Source organism: Hippoglossus stenolepis, chromosome 22 (assembly GCF_022539355.2).
Source record: "Hippoglossus stenolepis isolate QCI-W04-F060 chromosome 22, HSTE1.2, whole genome shotgun sequence".
NCBI classification, from domain to species: domain Eukaryota; kingdom Metazoa; phylum Chordata; class Actinopteri; order Pleuronectiformes; family Pleuronectidae; genus Hippoglossus; species Hippoglossus stenolepis.
Genome location: NC_061504.1, coordinates 9593030 through 9613939, shown reverse-complemented (window position 1 = coordinate 9613939; position 20910 = coordinate 9593030). Strand labels below are relative to the sequence as shown.

The following is a 20910-nucleotide window of genomic DNA, read 5'->3' as shown; positions in this document are numbered from 1 at the left end:
GGGTGCTGTCGGAAATGGGAAAACGACGGCGTTTACGTCAAGGAGAAAGGGGTAACTACTGCTGTATGCGATGATTAGAAGTCACCGATATATTTTTTTAAAGTCCTCATCTGTATAGATTGGTCTTTTGTGTTCCTACATTTGGTTTTTTGTCCCAATGTTTTTCAAAGACTATACAATATAGTAATAATTTATAATATACATGTATAAACAGTTCATGGCGTTGACAGATTTAGATTTTTTTTCTTCTGTATAATCTATTTACAAGAATATTAAAATCAATTGGGGCTATAAGGTGATTATAATCATAAGTAATTTATAATTTAGATTCTTATAAGAAAAGGTCCGTTTTTAAATAGTTAAGGTCGGCTTTGTTTTTTGTACTGAGCGTTTTTCACAGACGGTATACAATAGGCTAAATCATTCTCATAAATAATTTATAATATACATGTATATACAAGTCAATCTTTCCCGTGTAATCTGTAATCTAGAATATTCAAATCAAATAGGTCTACTGTAGGATGATGTAGGAAACAACCCTAAGGTGTTTTTAAAACCATCCCACTCGCGCACATTAAATTAAAGTACAACAACAACAACACCAACAACAACCACACATTAATAACCCTCGATGGATGGGGAAAAGTCCGAGCTTGCAGCGCGCACGCGAAGGCCTCACAGACTCACCATGAGGAATGTCAGCCTCGGGACGCAGCGCGGCGCGTGATTGGCCGCGGCGCGTCACGTGACCATTTCCCAAAGCGGAGTTTCCGCGACAGCTGGAAGCGGAGCGGGCACGACGGGCGCATCGCTTCCGTTTTTTTTTTCTCTCCCTTCCGCTGTGAAAAGAAACGTCGTCGGAGAGAAAGAACCGGAGCCGTGCTCGTCTCAGCGCCTCCAGAGGAACCCCGGTCTGGCATGGGCGACAAGCGGAGTCCCACAAGGTAAACGCGGGGCCGAGTGCGCGGTGCTTTCAGGGCGACGACGAGAGGGTTGAGCGGACATGCGGCGGCGGCGGCGGTGGGGGGTGGGGGGGAGAAAATGGGGTTTTCTTCTTCTTCTTCTTCGCGGTGTCGCGCGCACTGCATGTGTGTGTGTGTGCGCGTGTGTGTGTGTGTTTTAAAGAGCTCATCGCCAATTACAGTGTTGGATCACAGCGCGCGCACATGATTTCCCCCTTAAAATCCCACAGGCTCACCGTGATGTTTGCTGTCGATAGTGTCCGCGGACTCATCCTCCTCCTCCTCCGCCTCCTCCTCCTCCTCCACCTCCCTCCTTCATCTGGGTTTTAATTTTCTCCTTATTATTGTTTTAAAGGCCGAAGCGTCAACTGAAGCCCTCCGACGAGGGGTTTTGGGACTGCAGCGTGTGCACGTACAAGAACACGGCCGAGGCTTTCAAGTGCATGATGTGTGATGTGAGGAAGGGGACTTCAACAAGGTAAGGATGGATGTGCCCCTGGTGTCTTTTGTACGAGTGTGTGTGTGTGTTTGTTCTGGGGGGGTCTTTTGGGATTATGATACATGGCCCTCGATAACGATAATATCACGGTACAGCGATTCTGCGATTATCGTTAAATTGCAAGACAGTCATACATCTGTCTAGCTCAAGAATAACACAAAATGAATCAGAATAGGTGAAGAGCAGGATTTGTGTATTTATTCGCTGCAGATTGGCGTCGGTTTGAAGCCGTGTACAAAATAAAGTGCACAAAGTCTTATCTTAGTGCCTCTATAGTCTCTAACAAACACACTGTAACCTGTCAGTGTCCACACGTGCCATTATTCCAATGTAAAATAACCAATAAATGGCAAAAATCGAAAAAGCATCTGTAAATATTGATATTTGGCACCAGCTTATAGATCATTTCATGAGTCAGTACAACCATATATTGAGGTGATTCCCCACAGGGACATTAGTTTGATCTCACCGCCACCCTCCCCCCCTTTGTTTGCCCCTGTACCACAATAACTATTTAAATTTAACACATATTACATTTAGATCTATATTTTTTCCGATGTTTTATATTCATGAGTACACTAACACACTACAGCAAATTCCTTGTATGTGTAAACGATCTGTCCATACAAACGTTCTGGCTCCGTACCAGTTTGAATCCCTGTCCACACTTACATGCCTGAAAACACACACAACACGACCACTCATGTATGCGTCCTGCTCGGGTCCCGCTGGACACAGGAATTGTTGCAGATCGATCGAATAATAGCTCATCTCCCGCGCATGTAAGCAGTAGTATCATTGTAAAATGAAGAAGGCTACGTCCAGACCTAAAACATTCAGCAAGCAGTTGCGAGTGTCAGCATCATTCTATTCCAACATCTTTGTTTCTGCCCGTACAGATTAGAAGTTTTCAAACGGTTTTTATCGGCTCTAAAACTCCAGAGTAGTATGGACACCAGGCGAACCTGTAGCAGAGTTACTGTTTCAAATGAAAACACTGTAATGTGGATGTAGCCTTAGATTCTGAAGCCTTCCCAGTGTTTCCCTTGGACAGACAATCAGTCCGTAAACATAAACACTGGTTTATTGCATATTTTCTCTTATCAAACCCAACATGTTTATTTGTCACTTCCTTCCTCGTCACACCTCCTCTACGCGCCGCATTAGTCTCCATGTTCCCTCACTGACACTGACCTCAGTGAAATGAGGGACTGCCACGGCGCTCTCTTGAAAGCGCACACATCAATCTTGTTGCCCTGGAGATATGTGTAAGGGGGGGTGGGGAGGTGGGGGTGCTATACAGGTACTCAAGCATACAAATGCACACACACACACACACACACAGTCCCCCTCTCTGTGTCTGTGGATGATATTTTCTCCTGACATCAGTGATTTGAAGCAGGAAATGACTTATTCCTGAGTGGCAGTCATTATCCGGATGAAAACAACAGAGACAAAAGGGTGAAGGAGAGGAGTTGTTGCCGTTTCCTCTCGGCCTATTAGAAGCAGTGTGTTGTTACGTGATCTCCTTTAACTCTTTGTTAATTATCCTCGTCTGCTTTTACGCAACTTTACTTTTCCACGGATTTAACAAGTACAACAATGTGGTGCAGTTCTTCGTTCTGATATCTGTTCAGAGTTGTTTCTTTTGTTGGTGCATGCGAGTACACAATATACGCCTGTGTGTGTGAGTCTGCGTTAATGTGTGTGTGTGTATGTGTGTGTGTGAGTGGGAGGGCCAAGTTGTGAAAAGAGGTTGTCAGAGCAGCTGCCAGACAGACAGCCATAGCTCATTACTATGCAACAGCTTAATCAGCCCGCTGTCAGACGCACACACACACACGCTGATGTTCAGATGCACTCAACATGCAAATTTTACACATGACTGCATACATATTCGCACACAAGTGCACGTTCCTGATGCACACACACTGAACACACAGTTGCCGCTCACACAAACAAAGAGCCTGAGCAGCAGACATGCTGTTGTCATCTGGTCCAGCTTTAGTGCAATCGAGTTTTGATTGTTGAGGATGCTTCAGAGATTGTGGCGTGCTTCTGTAACAAACAAGCGGCCCACGGGGTTGCCAGGAATATCCACCGCAAGCTTGGACACCCTTTGTCCTCCCCCATCATTTTGTTGGAGTTACGTAGGTTCTAAGGACGCAAAGGTCCAGGAATTCTCCATTACACCCCTGAAACCCAGCGCCAACGTCCGCGTGAAGGTCTTATTTAATGTTAATAACTCCTCTTCCCCTCTGCAGTGCTGCAGAAGCGTTTTAGCAGTAGTAGTGTGTTCACGCTCTTGCACAAGGCCGCACGTAAGCACTCGAAACACGGGGGCGAACGCTGCAGCAAAATGGCCACACAGGTGGTCGCAGCTGTTAATGACCGATCACAGCAGACGAGTGCGGGTTTGCTCCGCTGAGCAAGCCGTAAGCGCTGAAGGGCAAAACACCACGCGGAATATAAAATGCAGGACACGGCAAATTCTCTCACTGGTTACTAAACAAGCATGACTGAGCTATTACCGTGATGTAATGAATTCACGTTTCGCACAGGCAGGAGCTGAGCGTCCGGTGGTGAGAGGAAGTGTCCCATATAGCCTGAAGGTCACGGGTTTGACAGCTAGAGTGGGTTCTGTGGATTAAAATCAATTTATCACTTGTCAGAGCTTGAGAGCCTTATCGTAATACATGAAATGTCCCTTTTCCTGACAGGATCTGAGTCTCTTCAGTGTAAGAAGTGATGGCTTCTTAAAAAAAAAAAAGGGGGGGGGAGCATTTTAAGATGAGATAGAGAAGTATTTTCAGAGGAAGAGAGTTTGCATGTATAGCCTCAGAAGATGAAGATGAATGCCTTATGAATTTTGGGAGGAATCTTGCCCCTAAATCTGTCTGACGATCCAAGTTGACGGGCAGATCGGCAGAGTTGAAATGGAAGAAAGAGCGACCTGGCTTCTGCAGCTCGGAAGTCAAATTCGAGGAGTGGATCAAGGCATAAAACAGAAATTGCGTGTTAAAACATTCTCTCTATCCCCAAGTCATTTGTGCAGATTTATATGGAAAAATATGTTGCTCCTCTAGATCAAGCTGCAAGCTTAGGGTATTAAATTAAAGCTATCATAAAGGAGCTTAGATCACAACGCGGCCTCATTACCTCAAGACTTTGCTGAGGGAAAAATGGCTGTTTTATCTGCTGTGACTCTTTGGCCCCCAGTTCCCGCCTTTTGAAAACCAGTGTGATAGATGAACGTCATAGCACAGTGGTGTGGTACATAAAAAGAGGCTGTTTGATAAGTGCAAGGTCACAGGTTTGATTGCTGCATCAGCTGAAATAACGAGATAGAAAAAAACCTTGATGAAGCTTAGTTCACACAACACTTTAAGCCTGATTTTCCAGTCAACAACGACTTTTGAAACTTGCTGACAAAAGCTCCAGGTCAAAGCCAAATGGGCTTTGATCTGCAGTGGCCAATCGCCATGTGTGAACTCTTCAAAGGCACAATTACAGAGGCGTAGACTCCGACTAGAGTCACACAAACTCATTGCAGCTCATATGAACCGCACCAGGTTTTGGACAAAAAAAAAAAAGGAATGCCTGTCAGGTATGGGTCGAGCCACTCTGTATTCGATACAACTGTGATGTCCACTGTAGCGTTTCTGATCCTCCAGCTTGATCTGTCATTCTGTGAGCAGGATGTGACAGAATGGGAGGAGGATCATTCAAACTTACTATACTCAACATAATTTGTAGTATGAACACACAAGACAGCACGTAGTGTCGTGTGAACTTGGCTTGAGCAAGATAGTGAAGGTCCCCGCCCAGTTCAACCATGAAGGTTTGTTCTGGATTAGGGCGTCACCTTGAGGTTTGAAATACAAAATGAAGGCTGAGACGTGAACAAAAGCTGAAAATGTCAGGTGTGTGTGTGTGAAGGTGCTGACAGAAAGCAGTTAAGCCCAAATCTAAACACCCTCCTTAGGCAAATACTGCCGGGTGTAATAGAGCAGTGTGTGTGCGTGTCTCACCTCAACTCTCTGAATCTGTTCGCTGAGCTCTGACTCGTCAGGCCCACCAGGGAAAACACTCAGTGTGTGCACGCTCTGCGCTGAAGAACTTGTTTGGCAGCATCATATTTCTACAGGTCAGGACAGTGAGCTTGATCATGTTTCTGGAGTATTACTTCTCCCTCTCGTTTGTGTTTGCTCTCTCGCTACCTTTTACTCTCCCGTCTCTCAGCAGCGTCTCCGTCCCACGCTCCTTTCAAAAGTTGAACTCAACCTTGGGCATCTCCCGGTGACAGATTGACTGATGTGAAGGTTTTTTGTCGGCTCCGCCTGAAATGAGCACAAGCGCCTTCTGGCTGGCTGGGAGCCTTTGGCTGCTTAGATGTTGTTTTATCATCCTCCGCACAAGCTCACCCTCACAGTTCATGTGCAGTGCCACACACTCAAAATTGACCTGTTACCGTGCATTTGGCGCAGATCCAGTTCGTTCTCTTACTTTTAAATAATGCAGCTTTCAACATGACAGTCTGAATTATCCAGGATATTTTATTGAAACATTAATATCAAAGAATGAAACTGAGGAAGAACAGCAGCAGGGCAATGCATTAAGGGAAGTACTTAATATCCAATACCAACATGGTAGGGCTCCAAATTGTTTTTTTCCACAGCCAAGGAGGTTATGTTTTCACCCCGGTCCATTTGTTGGTTTGTTTGTTTGATTGCAAGCACGATTACACAAAACTACTTGATAATAACCACAAAACCTGGTGTAAGGATGCGGTTTGGGTCAGGGAAGAAGCCATTAAATGTTGGTGCGGATCCAGATCAGGGGGAAGATCCAGAGACTTTTATCCACTTTTGTTTCCATTGCGAGATAGAGAATGTTTAAACATTTTCATCAATTTCCCAGGTAATACGTGGAAAAATTGGGCACATATAGGGAAATTATATCTATGTATGAAATTAGGTTTGGAGGGGCAGCTTGATTGAATTTAAGGGAACTGTTGGGCCTTGGTGGAGGTCTGCTTTCGACTGCTAAGTGCTAGTTTATCATAAATTCATCTGCTGAAATGTGGTATAGTCTCCCTAAATCCAGGAAAAGTCAAATGTCTTGTTTTGTCTCTTAAACAGTCCTAAATTTCAAAGTCAAAGCAAAGAAAACTTGCAAATATTGGGCATTTTCATCTGAAACACGATTGAAAAAGATCAGCTGATTATCAGTCTAGCTGTACAGCAATTCTCTGTCGCTCGTCAAATAATTTCAGCTCAACATAAAAGCGTCACCAACAGTATATAAACGAGATAAATGAAATGTGATCACAAATCCCCCCCCCCAAAAAAAGGAGCACAGCAGAAGAATCACAATGTTCCGATGCAGATACCAACAATAAAACTGTTGCCGCTTCAAAGCCTTTTTCTCATGCAGCCAGCCAGTGATTGGTTTCAGCAGATATCCATCATAAACAAGAGATAATCATCAGCCCGCTGGAGTCGTCTAGATTCATGGGAAATGGAAACCGGGAGCTGTGGCACAGAGAGCTGATTCTCAAAGTTGGGTTAGAATCAATTTGATTTGCAAAAAGTAAAAGATTAATTATCTCTTTTTTTCTTTTCCCTCAGATTAGCTACGTTGGGGAAAATAAGTGCTTCTTCTGTGGAATAGTAATACACCATATAATGCTGTATGTGCACTTGTGCATAGATTAAATGCTGCCTGGAGATAAATATGTATCATTGAAATTCATAGTTTGAAGTGCAAGTTTTCTGTATTTCAATATTATGAAACTGCCTGTGTTCATGTTTATACTAAAACATGAACTTGAATGAAGATGTAAAATCAGTAACTCCATCTTTACATCTCTGTCATATTATTAGGAGTTTCTCAGACATGTACTGAACTCTGGACATTTTCCTGAAAGTCTTCTGAGGGGCTGTATATGAGAAAGGAAGCAGCTATTGACTTTTAGTAAATGTTTTAGGTCCGGACAACATTTTGGCTGATCTCAATTACCAGCTATCTGAATATGAATGCAGAGATTGAATAGACGATGCCTTTCGGTCAATGTCTCTTTTACTCTCCACACGGAATGATTATCTGCAGGCAATCAAATGTGATTGTAACTTGAAAACAGAAACCAGAAAGCTTTCGGCTCCAAAATCTTGTCCCTTGCTTTAAGATTAGGATTATGCAAATTCTCATGTCAAATCTGTTTATGGTGATGTGAGTGAGAATGCAAATGTCCGAGTCAGTTGCAGTCACATTTTTCTGAACTTAGCCCCTTAGTAACATGTCTGAGTGGGCGTGCGATGACATTTCTAATACACAACGTCTCAAAACTGATCTATCAGTCTGAAAAAAATGTGTCATATACAACACACAAAGGAAGATGTCCACCAGTAAAGACAAAGAAATTCGAGACCTTTTGGTGATGAGGGCCGAGGCCAGTGTCAAGGTGCTGTAAACAAAAACAATAGAATTTATGTCATGTCCTGCCTCCTGCATGCTCTACCCAGGCCCCGCCCCTCACCTGAATGTTCTGGACCTTTTCCTTTTGTTGTGAACATGTCTGACGTGGACAATCTCCTGCTGCGTCCTTCATATTTGAAACACAAAGTCAGGAAAATACCCAATTTTCTGTTCATGTCTGAAAACGGCTTTAGCTTCTCGTTTAGGTTTGCCCTCCTCCACTCATGTTACAGCCTTTTTAGGGAAAAAGCATATTTACCACATTCCACCTTAACAGATCCCTATTTGGCTGCTGTGTTAATTTCCCCACAAAGAAACGCATCACTGGCAGAGATCAACACATTTGACTCCCACCTCATAGAGTCCGTGATGACAGACAGGAAGTGTGGGGAAAGAGTGTGTAGCAACGCTTTTATGAGCCACATCAAATCTGCAGCGGAGATAAACTGCCATTATAACTGCAACCAATTAAATAGAGGAAGTACAATAACAACACAGATTGCATCTATAAACAGGTATAATGCATGTAAACCAAACCAATCAGTGTTTTATAAGCCCATCTGAATTATGACATCCTCTATAAGTCACACAGTGGGCTCAGTGGTGTGGGTTTACTGGTGCTGGCGCTCGCACAGGCTACAAAACCGAGCGTACACCAGGGACAATGAAGCTGGCTGTTATCACGTCACTGTGGCTCAAGATTATGGCTACACGATAAGCCTGTAATTACTATGGTGACACTGATTCATGACATACTGCTCTGTGTGGATGTGTGTGTGTGTGAGGAGAATGTGGTAGAGTGTGGCGAGCAGGCTGTAGATGGTGTCATAAACCACAGGACGTGGAGAGCCATCTGTCTCTCTCTCTCTCTCACTCACACACACGTGCACGGTGATAGCAAGTACAGGCAGGGAGAGACATTAATCATTGGGTTGGAGGAGCTCCCAGGAGCAGCCTACAACCTGCTGATAGAAAACGTGACACACACACTCACACTCTTCCACCTGAACCGAGGGTGTTCAACAGGGCATAAAATAAGCTGTTTCGCAATGATCTTACAATCATTATCCTAGAACTGAGGGATCTGTCTATAGCAGCGCATACACACACACACACACGTTTGTACATTTATCTTAGTGAAGACACTCTTTGGCATAATGCATTCCTTAGCTCATTACCCTAAACGTAACCATCAAAACTAAATGCCTCACCCATACCCTAATCCTAACCTAAACCTAATTCCAACCCTAAAACCAAGTCTTAATCCTCAAACAGCCAATTATAAGTGGGTCAGAAAAGGAGGGCCGTCCAAAATGTCCTCACTCTGTACGTTGTAGGCTCAAAATGGTCCTCACAAAAGATATCTGTGCAAGCACACACGCTTATTCGCAGTCCATCAGCTGTCGTGTGGGCTGTTTGCTCATCACCCACTGTCCTCGACAAATGTTAGCGAGCCGTCCAAACATCTGCAGTCCTGTGCTGCAGCCTTTTGGATGTAACCAGAGCTTTCTATAAGTGCCGACCAATCAGCCAACTCCTCATTTCAAGTCCAGCTGGCTTCTTTATTCGATTCACTTTGTATATTTGACTGCCTCTGCCATAAAACAGTGTGAGCATGATGATTGAGAAGCGTTCACATCTTTCTGTACCTGTCCCGCCCCCACACACTCTATATGAATATATATGTGTGTGTGTGTGTGTGTGAGATGAGAGGTTGTATTCTGCCGAGTAGACAGCAGATTGTCATCTTCAGTGTTTGACAGATATCAGCAGAATATTTGAATTTCAACATAAACAACACAGACGGGCTTAATGAATGAACAAATTAACGCATTCCCTTTATTTACCTTGTGCTTTTTACAGTAGCACCATCTCAAAGAGATATTATATAATAGACAGTATAGCAATATGACTCGGCCTGGTATAATAAATATTGTATGAGCAAAGAACAGTACATTATACAATATTATAAAACGGGCAATGTTGTCCGATAGATGGGCCCGATAAGTCCACCCACCCAAACATGGGCCCCCTTGAAGTCAGAGGTCAGTGGTTTGATCCCTGGCTCCTCCTCTCTACATTCCCAAGTGTCCTTGGGCAAGATACTGAGCCCCAAATTGCCCCCGACGGCTGCTGACAGTGTATGAATGGTGGGTGATAGTAAAAGTCCTGTGTATAGAAACGCTGTGTTCATTTCTGCCTGAATGGGTAAAGGCAACTTGTCCTAAATAGGGCATTGGGTGCCATATAAATACTTGTAAGGTTTCCTCTAAATACTGCTCCAACTTTTAAAACAAGATTTTTGATTTGTACCTCTTCTGTAGGCCTTCATGTCCTTGTACAGACATTTCACCCTCTGATGTAGATTTATTATAGCACGTGTTCAGGTTTATTATTACTGTTCAACCAGATATGTAGTAAAACTCAATAAAACAGTCAGCAGATGTTCTTTGGCAGTGGGATCAAATCTAATATACCAGGAGTTTGCAAAGTCATTTGTATTATAAAGTCTGTTATTACCACATTTGTCTATTTCAAAAATCCTGGCTCATACACCGACACACCATCTGTTCCAATTGCTGATTCACAACAAGCAGTGGTGTTGACCCGTTTGTCCACTGTGGCAGAAACATAACCGTCTCATAATGTGACCGCCCACTGAATCGGTCATGTAGAAACATTTTCCAACTCTGACAGGATCCGAACCAGAGGCGTTAATTTCCTGTAGTGTTGGTTCATGAAGGACGTTAATTATTTATTCTGTATTTATTTCTCCTCTGTTCTCGAGCACGGGCCAGAAGTGAGGTCAGTGGGTGCATGTGGAGGAGGGAGAGGAGTGCTGAAGGACAGAGGCGAGTGAGATAGCGATAATGATAGATGACGTGTGGGTGCATGTGTGCGGATGACACATTTGAGAAGGGGGGCGGCCAGAGTCCCCCAGGTCCATGAAGCGCTGAGGGATCAGTGACAGCATCTGACACGACAGGTTCATCTTTACTAGGGCTGTAACGATTCTCCAAATCCACGGTTCGGTTCGGACCTTGGTTTTTATTATTTGTATCTTTTTTGACGGGGGGGATCTAGTGGGGTGTGTAAGGAAAGGCGGGCAAGCAAAGCTTTCAAGACAAAGCATGAGAGTTGAGCGTATTTCAAACACACTGACATTTTTCAGAGGAGCCGTATGTGAGGATGCAAATGTCTGTCTCAGTTGCTCTAGACATTTTCTATAAAATATTAAGTTTTTCAAAATATTAGATCATGTGACAATGCAGCAGGAAAATGTCCAGAAAATTCACAGCGAACTACTGGGCACGTTGATGACGGATGCAAAACAGAAAACAAATATCTCAGGATGAACAAGAGGACTTTGAGAGCTTTTGGTGATGAGGGCAGATGCCGGTCTCGATGTGCTGTCAACAAAGACACATGATTTTTTGCGGTGGAATTTATACGTCACGTCCTGCCTCCTGCAGGTTTCGGATATGTTCCTTTTGTTGTGAACACGTCTGACCAGGAAAATCTCCCACTGAATTATTAATATGTGAAAGACAAATTCCGGTCTTGAACATTGCATGTCTGAAAACGGCTTTGGAGTGTGAGAGTTATGCTTGTTTTTATGATTCAGACGATTAGGATTCCTCCTTAGTATCCTCTTAGATAGACTGTTTTCCTGATCACATTCTGCGAATTAAAAGCCTAAAACAAAGCAATTGTGACTTATGTCCATTGTTGTCTTCACTCTCCTCTTTTCAAGGAAATACAGTTGGGTTTGTGGGGTTAATCCCTCTCCGTAACGTCCTAATTTCCCAGTGTGGGACTCCATTAGCTGCCGTGGAATAGCATGAGTAGAGCACGTATCGATTGGAACAACAGTTCCAACACGCAGTATTAATGTCAGAAAGAATAGGCTGTTACATTAGGCACAGAAATTCTTGTTGCAATCAATAGACACACTCACAAAAACGCGCACACATAGCCTCTGAGGCCTAAGTGCTAAGATAATAACCATTTGATTGGGTTAACAGAGGCAGCTCTGTTTAGAGCGGCTGCTTTGCCTCGCCGTGGTATTAGGTGGTCTCCTCTTTCACCTCCAGCTTATTGAGCTGGCTCTGTTGGTGAGAATCAATTTCATTGTAATGCATGAGGAAAATAGGAAATAGAAAATATGTTTATAGCTAGCGTTCATAGCTCTTGGGCACAGACAGTCTTTGAGTCTTAAAGAAAAGATCATTATTAGGCTCAGATTACTTTTCCCCCCTTAATGACCCATTAAGCAAACACCAAAGCTGCTTTCAGACATGCACTGAATTCCCCACGTTTTCCAGAAATTTTCTGGAAGGGCTGTATGTGAGAACACAAATATCTGAGTTAGTTGCGCCAGACATTTTACAGAACATTTCCTGGCAGCGACCTAGTAAAACGTCCAAGTGTACAGCAGGAAAATGTCAGGAACATTCACCGCGAGCGAGTGGGCGTGTTACTTTTTCTGAGACACAAAAACACGAAGCTGAAAACCAAAAGAAAACAAATATTTCAGGATGAAAAAGAGGTGTCATACACGTAGAAGACGCAGACAGATATGTCAACTTGGAAAGACGGCGATATTGGAGAGACCCCACTACAGCTCAAGCCTAAAAACTGCTATACTGTGCTCATTTGCTGCGTTAAAAAGGCATCAGTGATTCAGTAAATCACACTGAATTCATCAAACAAACACAAACCAAAAAGATGGTTTTGAATGAGGCAGATGTAGTCTTGTTTTCTTTTATATTTCGGGAAGCTGCTAACATTTGTCCCGAGTGCAGGACGCTCGATTGTGTTAGTGACAGCCGCTGCTTTGTTTGCAAGCTCCAGTAAATTCAAGAGCAGCAGACACCGCCTTTGTTGCTGCAGGAGGAGTTAACGGATGTCAAGGAGAGAGCCGCGAATCGCTCGAGCTGGAAACAAGAGGACTTTGAGACGCTTCTGCCTTTTTTATTAAAAAAATAAATAAAAAAGTGTCAGCACTTCTGTAACGTTGTGCTGACAAGACAGACATATTAGAGGATCTCTACATCTCCTCCCTATCAGACAGTTATGTTGGCCAAGAGACCCATTTGCATTTCCACTCAAGCCTCAGTAGCATCACTGCATGTTCTGTGAGGGCAGTAGTAAGTCAAAGGGAAGAAAAAAAAGAAGACGACTCTAGGAGAGACGCTTTGAAGCTGGGCCCCAATTTAGGTCATCCCAGAACTGTTAAACAACAGCTTGGCCCACAGAACAAGACGGCAGCCTCGGCTTATATTCACCATTTCCTCGTAGAAAATGAAATAAAAGCCTCAAAGGCTCGATTTCTTTCTGTGTCGCATATCTCTGCAACTGCTTGTCTCGGTGCTCACACTAATTCCATGGATGGATTCTGTTTTAAGTCCAGTGCGTTCAGTTCACTCTGTACTTGTGCTGTGTTGCACCCTTATAATTACATTAGGCAAGTGCAAAAAGGACATTTCTTTTCACGGAGCACCTTGAAGCGTTTTTGTCATTTCAATACGTTTTCAAAAGGGTTCATACACAGGTTAGTACACTCGACTGAAGCTGTTTTCCTTTTTCGGGACTGTGGGAGTTTTAATGCTTTTAAATTCTGACTAAGATATTTTATGTTCTCTGAGCAGTAGGTTTATTTTCAAATATCACAGCATATGGTGATTTGGGTAAATATATTAGTTATCTTATTAAACACATGAACTGGCTCGTGAAATATGAAATTGGTTCCAACAGCTGTTGTTTCAAGTACAACTGCTCGACAGAGCTCAGAAAACAGACACGCTGTGCTCCTCTGCTCTTCTCATCATGCCCCGATACTTCATCTGCTCACTGCTGCGTGTGTGTTTGCGTGCATGCATTCATGTGTACAGACATGGGTCTAAATGTGTTGCCTGTTAATTGCATGCCTTTCATTTTTTTTGATTTGTACATACATGTGGCTTTAGGTGAAGTATCTGCAGGCTGTGACATGCATAAGTGCCTATTTGTGTGTGGATGTGGAGACTCTCAACAGAGCATTTTCAACACTCACGGACTCGGAACATTCAACAAACAAAGAGAAATGTGATCAGTCCTCATGCGTGCAAACTGTTACAAGACCAATTGCATAATGCATCAATTTTTAGACCGCTGATACTCAGAGGAAAAGAATGTGACTGAAGAGGAACATTTGGCGAAGCACGTTACATTGTGTGATTATTTGACATCAGATCCATGTTCAACCTTTTGTAGAGCCTACAAGAAAGTATTATACTTGGACAAAAGCCCCTCACACAACTGATTGTGGAGGAAGTGGGAAGCTGGAGAGGGATTGCGGAGTTCTAGCGACAGTAAAGACCGGTGCTTATGGAGAAGAAGTGGCAGGAGACCCCACTTAATTCCAACTGAATAATATCAAACTGTGGCAGTAGCTGCACAGGGGTCTTAGAGTGTCCACATACAGAGACTGAGTGACAAGTAAGACTGCAGTTTCCCCGCCTGCTGAGAACCGCATAACCCTCACGAGAACACACACACACACAGCTATGATGAAGACTGCTTGCAAGGACATTAAAAACCTGATGGATGTTTTGACGACACACTGACAGGATTTCTACTGGTGCAGCCGATGGAGAGCGAGAGAGAGCGCAGCACACAGTTCTGCTATGAAAAGACAGCACAAAACACAAAGTTAGATATGTCATGTTTATTATGAGAAGTGTAAAAAAAAAAATTGTTCCATTATGAAACTATGGCAGGCTGCCACAGTCTAAGTAATTAATGTGAAACCCTGCACTGTCTACACCCACCCCTGGAGTTATGAGACAAGAACTGTAGTGTAGGAGATGTTAATGTTTTTCATTTGGAAAGAAAGGGGTGAAAACACGTTGGGTGTGACCTTCAATAAAAATGTGGCATTGTACTTCCAGCAATGGCTGAGCTCCTTTTCGTGACAGCGTCGCATCATTCGTAGTTTTAAGTTTCCTCCTGAAAAACCATACATGCACGTGCATACTTGTGATGCATTCTGAAAACTGTGTCTTTTTCACACTTAAAATTCCTGTCACATCTTTTGTTTTCAGCGAAACACATCTCATCTTGTCAGTGTGTATCCCTGTGGGTGGGTGCCAACACAAGCCTGTGCAGGTATTCTGCATATCTCACAGATGGCTGAATCCTGGGTTTTATTCTGAATGCACGCTGAGAGAGAGTGTGTATGTGTTGCCACTTGCTGCCAGTGTTAAGAACACTTCAGCGGCTCCATTCCTAACCAGCACTGGCAGTGATTATTGGCTCTTGATTATGGTGGTACGTTAGATGGAGCCAGGTGTTCACTGTGATTTTCCCTCTCATTAATCTGCCACATTGTCTCCCCCCTCTCTTCCCTTCTTTATGTCTCTCTCTTTACCTCCCCCCTCTTGCCCCTGGATCAGGAAGCCTCGTCCCGTCTCTCAGCTCGTCTCACAGCAGCAGGTAACGCAGCAGTTTGTGTTGCCCTTGCAGCCCAAAAAGGAAAAGAAGGAGAAGGTAGAGAGGGAGAAGAGCGACAGGGAGCCAGCGCTCAAGAAGAACAGTCACAAGAAGATGAGGTAAACAAACTGACACCAGGTAGCAGGAATCTGATATTATAGGGATGCATTCATGAACATTGGAATTCATAGATTCTTCTTTTTCCATCTCTTTCTCAAATCCTTCTCTCCACCTTCAGGCCTAGATTGAAAAACATCGACAGGAGCAGCGCCCAGCACCTGGAGGTGACGGTTGGGGACCTGACGGTCATCATTACAGACTTTAAGGAGAAGGTCAAGCCCTCGTCCACCTCAGCCACGTCCTCCAGCGCCGCGTCGTCGGTGGTCGACCACCACAGCCAGAACGGCTCCAGCTCAGAAAACACAGAGAAGGGTCTTTCTCGCTCCTCCTCACCCAGGGGAGAGGGGAGCTCAGTCAACGGAGAGTCCCACTGAGTCCCACCCCTCCCCCCCTCCCTCAAATCCTCATCCACATCTCATCTGCAAGTCACTGGAAGGGAATCCTACTTTTACTTTAGAGCTGCACAGTTTATCGTTTACTTTCTTCTGGAGTTTTGACTCCCAGTAATTGTCAGAGCAAGGTGCCAACCCTTCAGATTTGGCAAATTCTCCACGTTTAGAAAGCGACCTAGAAACCCTTAGCGCATCTTGGATGATGCAGTAGTCTACGTCGCAAAAATGTTTGGACAGTGTGCTGGACCTTTGCATTTTTCATCCTCTGTGGTTCCCTTCAGATGCACCTGCCTATCAAGATTTCCAATATTTTTACTGAACAAAATGTGCAGCCTCAACCTTGGTGTTGTGCTCAGTGGCCGGCAGAGTGACCTATTCTTCCCCCACGTGGAATTCTCAGCCACTGCCTGGATTCTCTACCTACCTTGTCATAAACCTGAACCGTCTAGTTCACACTTTCTCCCCAGTGTCCTCACACTGAACTTTCAATGTGACAGCGAACCTTTGCTCCTGTTCTTGACACTCCAAGCTTTGACTTCAGGACTGCGTCTGCTGAAGAGTGACTTCTGACACAGCATAGTGGCCACACTTGTGGAACTGTTTGTTGATTTCCATAATGTTCGGAGCAAGGTTGTTTCGTTCAGTAATGCTCCACATGTCCTCATAATGGCACCTGGCAGAGAATGTACAGCACATGATTTCAAAAGGGTAATACCGGTGTTAAGTTTGTTTTTTAAATTTGTGCCCGAGTCAATTTGAGTGTAATTTTTTCTTATCTTAGCGGCCTTTCATTTTATTCAGTTTATAAACGCCCACAAACAAACCTGCATTAAACCTATAGTGCAAAACTTTTATCTCCCCCTTCTGGCAGTGAAAGTAATGACAAACATTGTTGACGCGAACATAACGTCTTAGGCACACCAATAGTTTCTTTCTTTCGTTTCTTTTTTAAACCAGAGTATCAGAAACTCAATAGGTTTACGCTATAGTTGTTAAAGCCAACTCCCGCCTTTTAAGCTCGGGTAAACCCAATCATTGCTAGCATTCTCTGGTGTACAATGAAATACGGTGAGATTTACCTGGCACTGGTAGACTTAATCAGCTCATAGTTTACTTGTTTCGCAAGGGCTTGAATGTAACAGACTGCTTTTTCTATACGCAAGTCCAGTGCTCCAGCTTTAAGTGATAATTTTGATATAAAACAGAACGAAAATACTTGTAATTTTGTAAGAAATTTGAAAAGTTGAATATAGAGAACTCTCTGGTGATGTAGCCTTTCAATCATTGTCTTGGTTTTCTGCTTTTCTCACAGACCAACCACTGATCCTCCCTGTCAAGCAAAAAGTTCAGATTGAGAGCCTAGCTATCGTGCAGCAGTAGAAGTTCTAACCAGCTACTAGATAACTAACAGCTATAAACATAGTTCAAAAAAAGTTGACGCTATGCTACCTAGCAAGCATGATACAGAAGTTTGCAATTAGCAAGTTGCTGGTCGAGGAAGTCTTTACCAGCAACTAGATAAACAACTACTCCAAACATATTTAAGAAAAGCTGTTGTTATGCTACCTAGATAGAATGAAACTGTATAAGTTTAAAGTTAGCTAGAAGCTTGTAAAGAAATTTACTAACTCGCTACATAAAAACTTAAGAGTCAGGTGAAAATAGGACTTAACTTGGTCAAATAGGTAGAAACATCCATCTTAAGTGTTACTAATGTAAATAGCTGACAGATGAGAGCAGGCGGGGGGAAAAAACATTAGCTATAACAGCTTAAGTCCATAATATCTCAGGACTGTGTTCCATGTAGTGAAGTTTTTCTTTTCTGCCCTCTAGCTGTCAAACAACAAACTCACTGCAGCTTTTACAATCATCCAAGTTTTGTAACTCATCACTGTCGGCGTTAAACTTCTGCAGAGACGTACAGGAGAGAAACCAACAAACCATTTAAAAGAATCCAGAATAGAAAGTCTTTAACGGCAAAGATGGCAGTCGTAAAATACATAAAAGCCAGTCGTCTGCTTTCTTACATCTGAGCACGGAAACACATTAAACCAATCGTGTTGCACTGACCTCAGCCCACAGTTTGGGTCCGCAACTGTTTAAACTGCTGCAGGTGCAGTCGGTCGGAGAAAGAATAAAAGGAATATAAGGCACTGGGGAGTGACCCGTAAAAGAAGTTGGTGCATTGAAACCTTGCGCTTGCGTCACAGAACTGTAACCTGAAGGGGGAAAAGTGGTCTAAACTTTTTTATTTTTCCGGGCAAAGTCAATATATTCTAAACATGCAGGTTTTTATGCCCCAGGGTCCATTGAAAGTGCAGTTATGGCCGTCTTTTATCATTTAGATAGGGGGCCTGGTCTTGTTAGCCTGAAATAATTACCCATGGGCATTTCCAAGATGGCTTCTATGCGAGAGTTTTTGGTCATACTTTTATCTCGTGACATTGAAAATACATAATTTCCTAAACTGGTTACCAATCCTTAATTTTAATGGTACACCGTGGTTTTTGTCAATTACATGACTTCCCACAAAAAGTTATATCGAGGTAGTCACGACAACAATTTTTGTAGCCTCACTGATCTCATTTGTGCTTTTATTTTCTTCAACAAGAGCCAGTTTCAAACCAGGTTTATCAGAGTAAAGTTTGTGTCAGAGACATAAAAGAAACAGTCAGCGAACTGGAAGGTGACAAAAAGGCACTTTGGCTGTACATGACGCCGGTATTCTCCTTTTAATCTCTGCTGCACCTGTTCAGGGTCCGAGTGGAAAACCAGTGGGTGCTCACACTGTTCTTCTGCCATACGGGACCCAGCTTGGACACACGGCAGGACTGAAACGGGGGAGTTTGGACTTCTGGACATATTTATGAGCCGGATTCGGGGACATCCTGCGGTGTGATGGGACTCAAGGAGCCGTTTGAATCCTCCATTTTGACGAAGGACAAAGTGGAGAAACTTTATAGAGTATACTAAACTCCCAGCAGAACAATTATAGATCAAGCTAACTACACATTAACTTATAAAAACCTGTAGAATAAGTACACAGATAAAAGTGGATATTTCTAAAAAAAATATTGTACTACAATGTCTTGACGTGGCTTTATTATCCATCATATCAGTGTTATTGTCAATATTTTTACTTTTAAACATTTTAGCACACATTCTGAGAACTGTCACAGCATGATAATATTACGGTCTCGGTATATTGTGGGACGGGTTATGTCTCTTAGTTCGTTAGTATCGTTTTGATTGTCGGAGATGTACTCTCGTAGGTCCACTGCACTAGCTGGGACTAGGTGGGTGGACTCGTGGGAATTGTTCGGACAGACGTTTGTTATTTGGTTGTTACAAAAGTGGAAGACACTTAAAAATGTGTTGGTGTCACTTGTTGATATTGTTTCTGTTTGTTTTGCTTTGTCATGCTCAATGTGTGAACTTGTTTATTACATGTCTGAATAAGAAAATAAGAAAAGTCGAAACAAAGATGTCCTCTTCTGATGCACACATTTTTATGATTTTCTTTCACACACACAAGCTGTTTTCAGACATTAAATCGTTAACGTCTGCCCAACATAATTAGCCTGCAATTTGATCATTTGTTTAACATTTACAATAAATTAGAGTAGCACAAAAACAGATTGTGAATTGACTTCTCTAAAGCCGTTTTCAGACATGAACTCGGGGATGAAAACTGGGTCCGAATATTGTCCTTTCACAGCTGAAGGACGCAGCAGGACATTGTCCAGGTCGGACATGTTCACAACAACAGGAAAATGTCCAAAGCATTCAGGTTAGGGTGGATCCTGGGTAGAGCATGCAGGCGGCAGGGCATGACGTTTAAATTCCACTGTTTTTGTTTACAGCCAATTGACACAGACGTGGGCCCTAACTGCCAAAAGCTCTCGATTCTTTCCATCTTTCCAGTTCTTTCATGCCGAAACACTTGTGTAACGTTGGCCTCCTCAGATCGTGTTCGTGCAGGTTCAGAGTTTACATAACAGAGAGTGCTCATCATGCAAAACTATTGATATGAAGTTTGTTTTTAACCATGCAGTAGTTAGATCAGAACTCTTGATGGCATACTTGTATATAAGCATAGAGTAGTTAGGGTATGGTTATCACACTAATTAACCACTGCATCAGTCAATAACCTCATCTCCCCCCCCACTACATCCAAATGCAATTGACGTGCAGCTCTGTTTGTCCAATGCAGCCACCTCAATAAAGACTAGTCACTTAAAGCCAGGCTGAATGGGTCTTTTCAGGAGGTGAAACCAATTCAAAGCTGCAGCAGACACAGACTGGAGGTTGGGGGGTGAGGGGGTTAGTGTTTGGGGGGAGGGGGAGAGGGTCAACACCGCTTATCGCTCCCACCCTTCCCCCCACGTGAGGGTCTCAACCTCCTGCCTCAGCTGCATGAAGAGAGTCAAGTGAAGCGGTTTGAATGAGAAAGAGAGGAGGAGCCGGAAGTCTGCGGTGGCCTTCAGAGTAAAAGCACGGGAAGTGGTGATTAGAGATGCAAAAGGTCAATTTGGACCAAAATTGTAATCAGAAAATAATTATTATTATTGCTGTCACTATTTTTATTCAATGAAATGTCAGAAATGTAACACAAAAGTCACTTTTCTTACCTCTGGCCAAACAGGAGGAAAATCTGAATATATATATTTTGAATGTTAGTTTGAATTAGTTAAGAATTAAGAATGAATTAATTTCAATGTTGAGTTTAGACTGTTATTTTAAAATGAACAAGTGGCTGCAAATTAATATTTTTTCCCCAATTCAAATGCTGGTTTTCAACTGAAATGCCCAAAATGATATGTCCCAAAATGGTTATATGTAGCTCTTGAGCCCCTGACTCTTGGCACTAATACGTTCTTTCTGGAAAGAAAAAGTAGCTTTAAAAGTGTTAAGAATCAAAACCATAATAAACTGCAAGTTCAAATACAATAAAAATCTGATGTGAGTAAAATATTGTGTTGTTTAT

At 43.1% G+C, this 20910-nt stretch overlaps 1 protein-coding gene across 1 annotated transcript; it reads left to right on the top strand.

Annotated features, from left to right (window-relative positions):
• The first annotated feature begins 746 nt into the window (after nucleotides 1-746).
• On the top strand, nucleotides 747-20895 carry yaf2 (YY1 associated factor 2). Its single transcript, XM_035147816.2, has 4 exons — nucleotides 747-944; nucleotides 1318-1440; nucleotides 15375-15530; nucleotides 15650-20895. Exons 1-4 carry the CDS (start codon nucleotides 919-921, stop codon nucleotides 15903-15905), a joined length of 561 nt encoding a protein of 186 aa, XP_035003707.1. The 5' UTR covers nucleotides 747-918; the 3' UTR covers nucleotides 15906-20895.
• The last annotated feature ends 15 nt before the right edge of the window (nucleotides 20896-20910 follow it).

Bases quoted from the DNA above. Each gene is read 5' to 3' on its own strand.
- yaf2 (XM_035147816.2), top strand. From the start codon at position 919: ATGGGCGACAAGCGGAGTCCCACAAG. The intron at 945-1,317 runs GTAAACGCGGGG...ATTGTTTTAAAG, and splicing joins GACAAGCGGAGTCCCACAAG to GCCGAAGCGTCAACTGAAGC. The intron at 15,531-15,649 runs GTAAACAAACTG...CTCCACCTTCAG, and splicing joins AACAGTCACAAGAAGATGAG to GCCTAGATTGAAAAACATCG.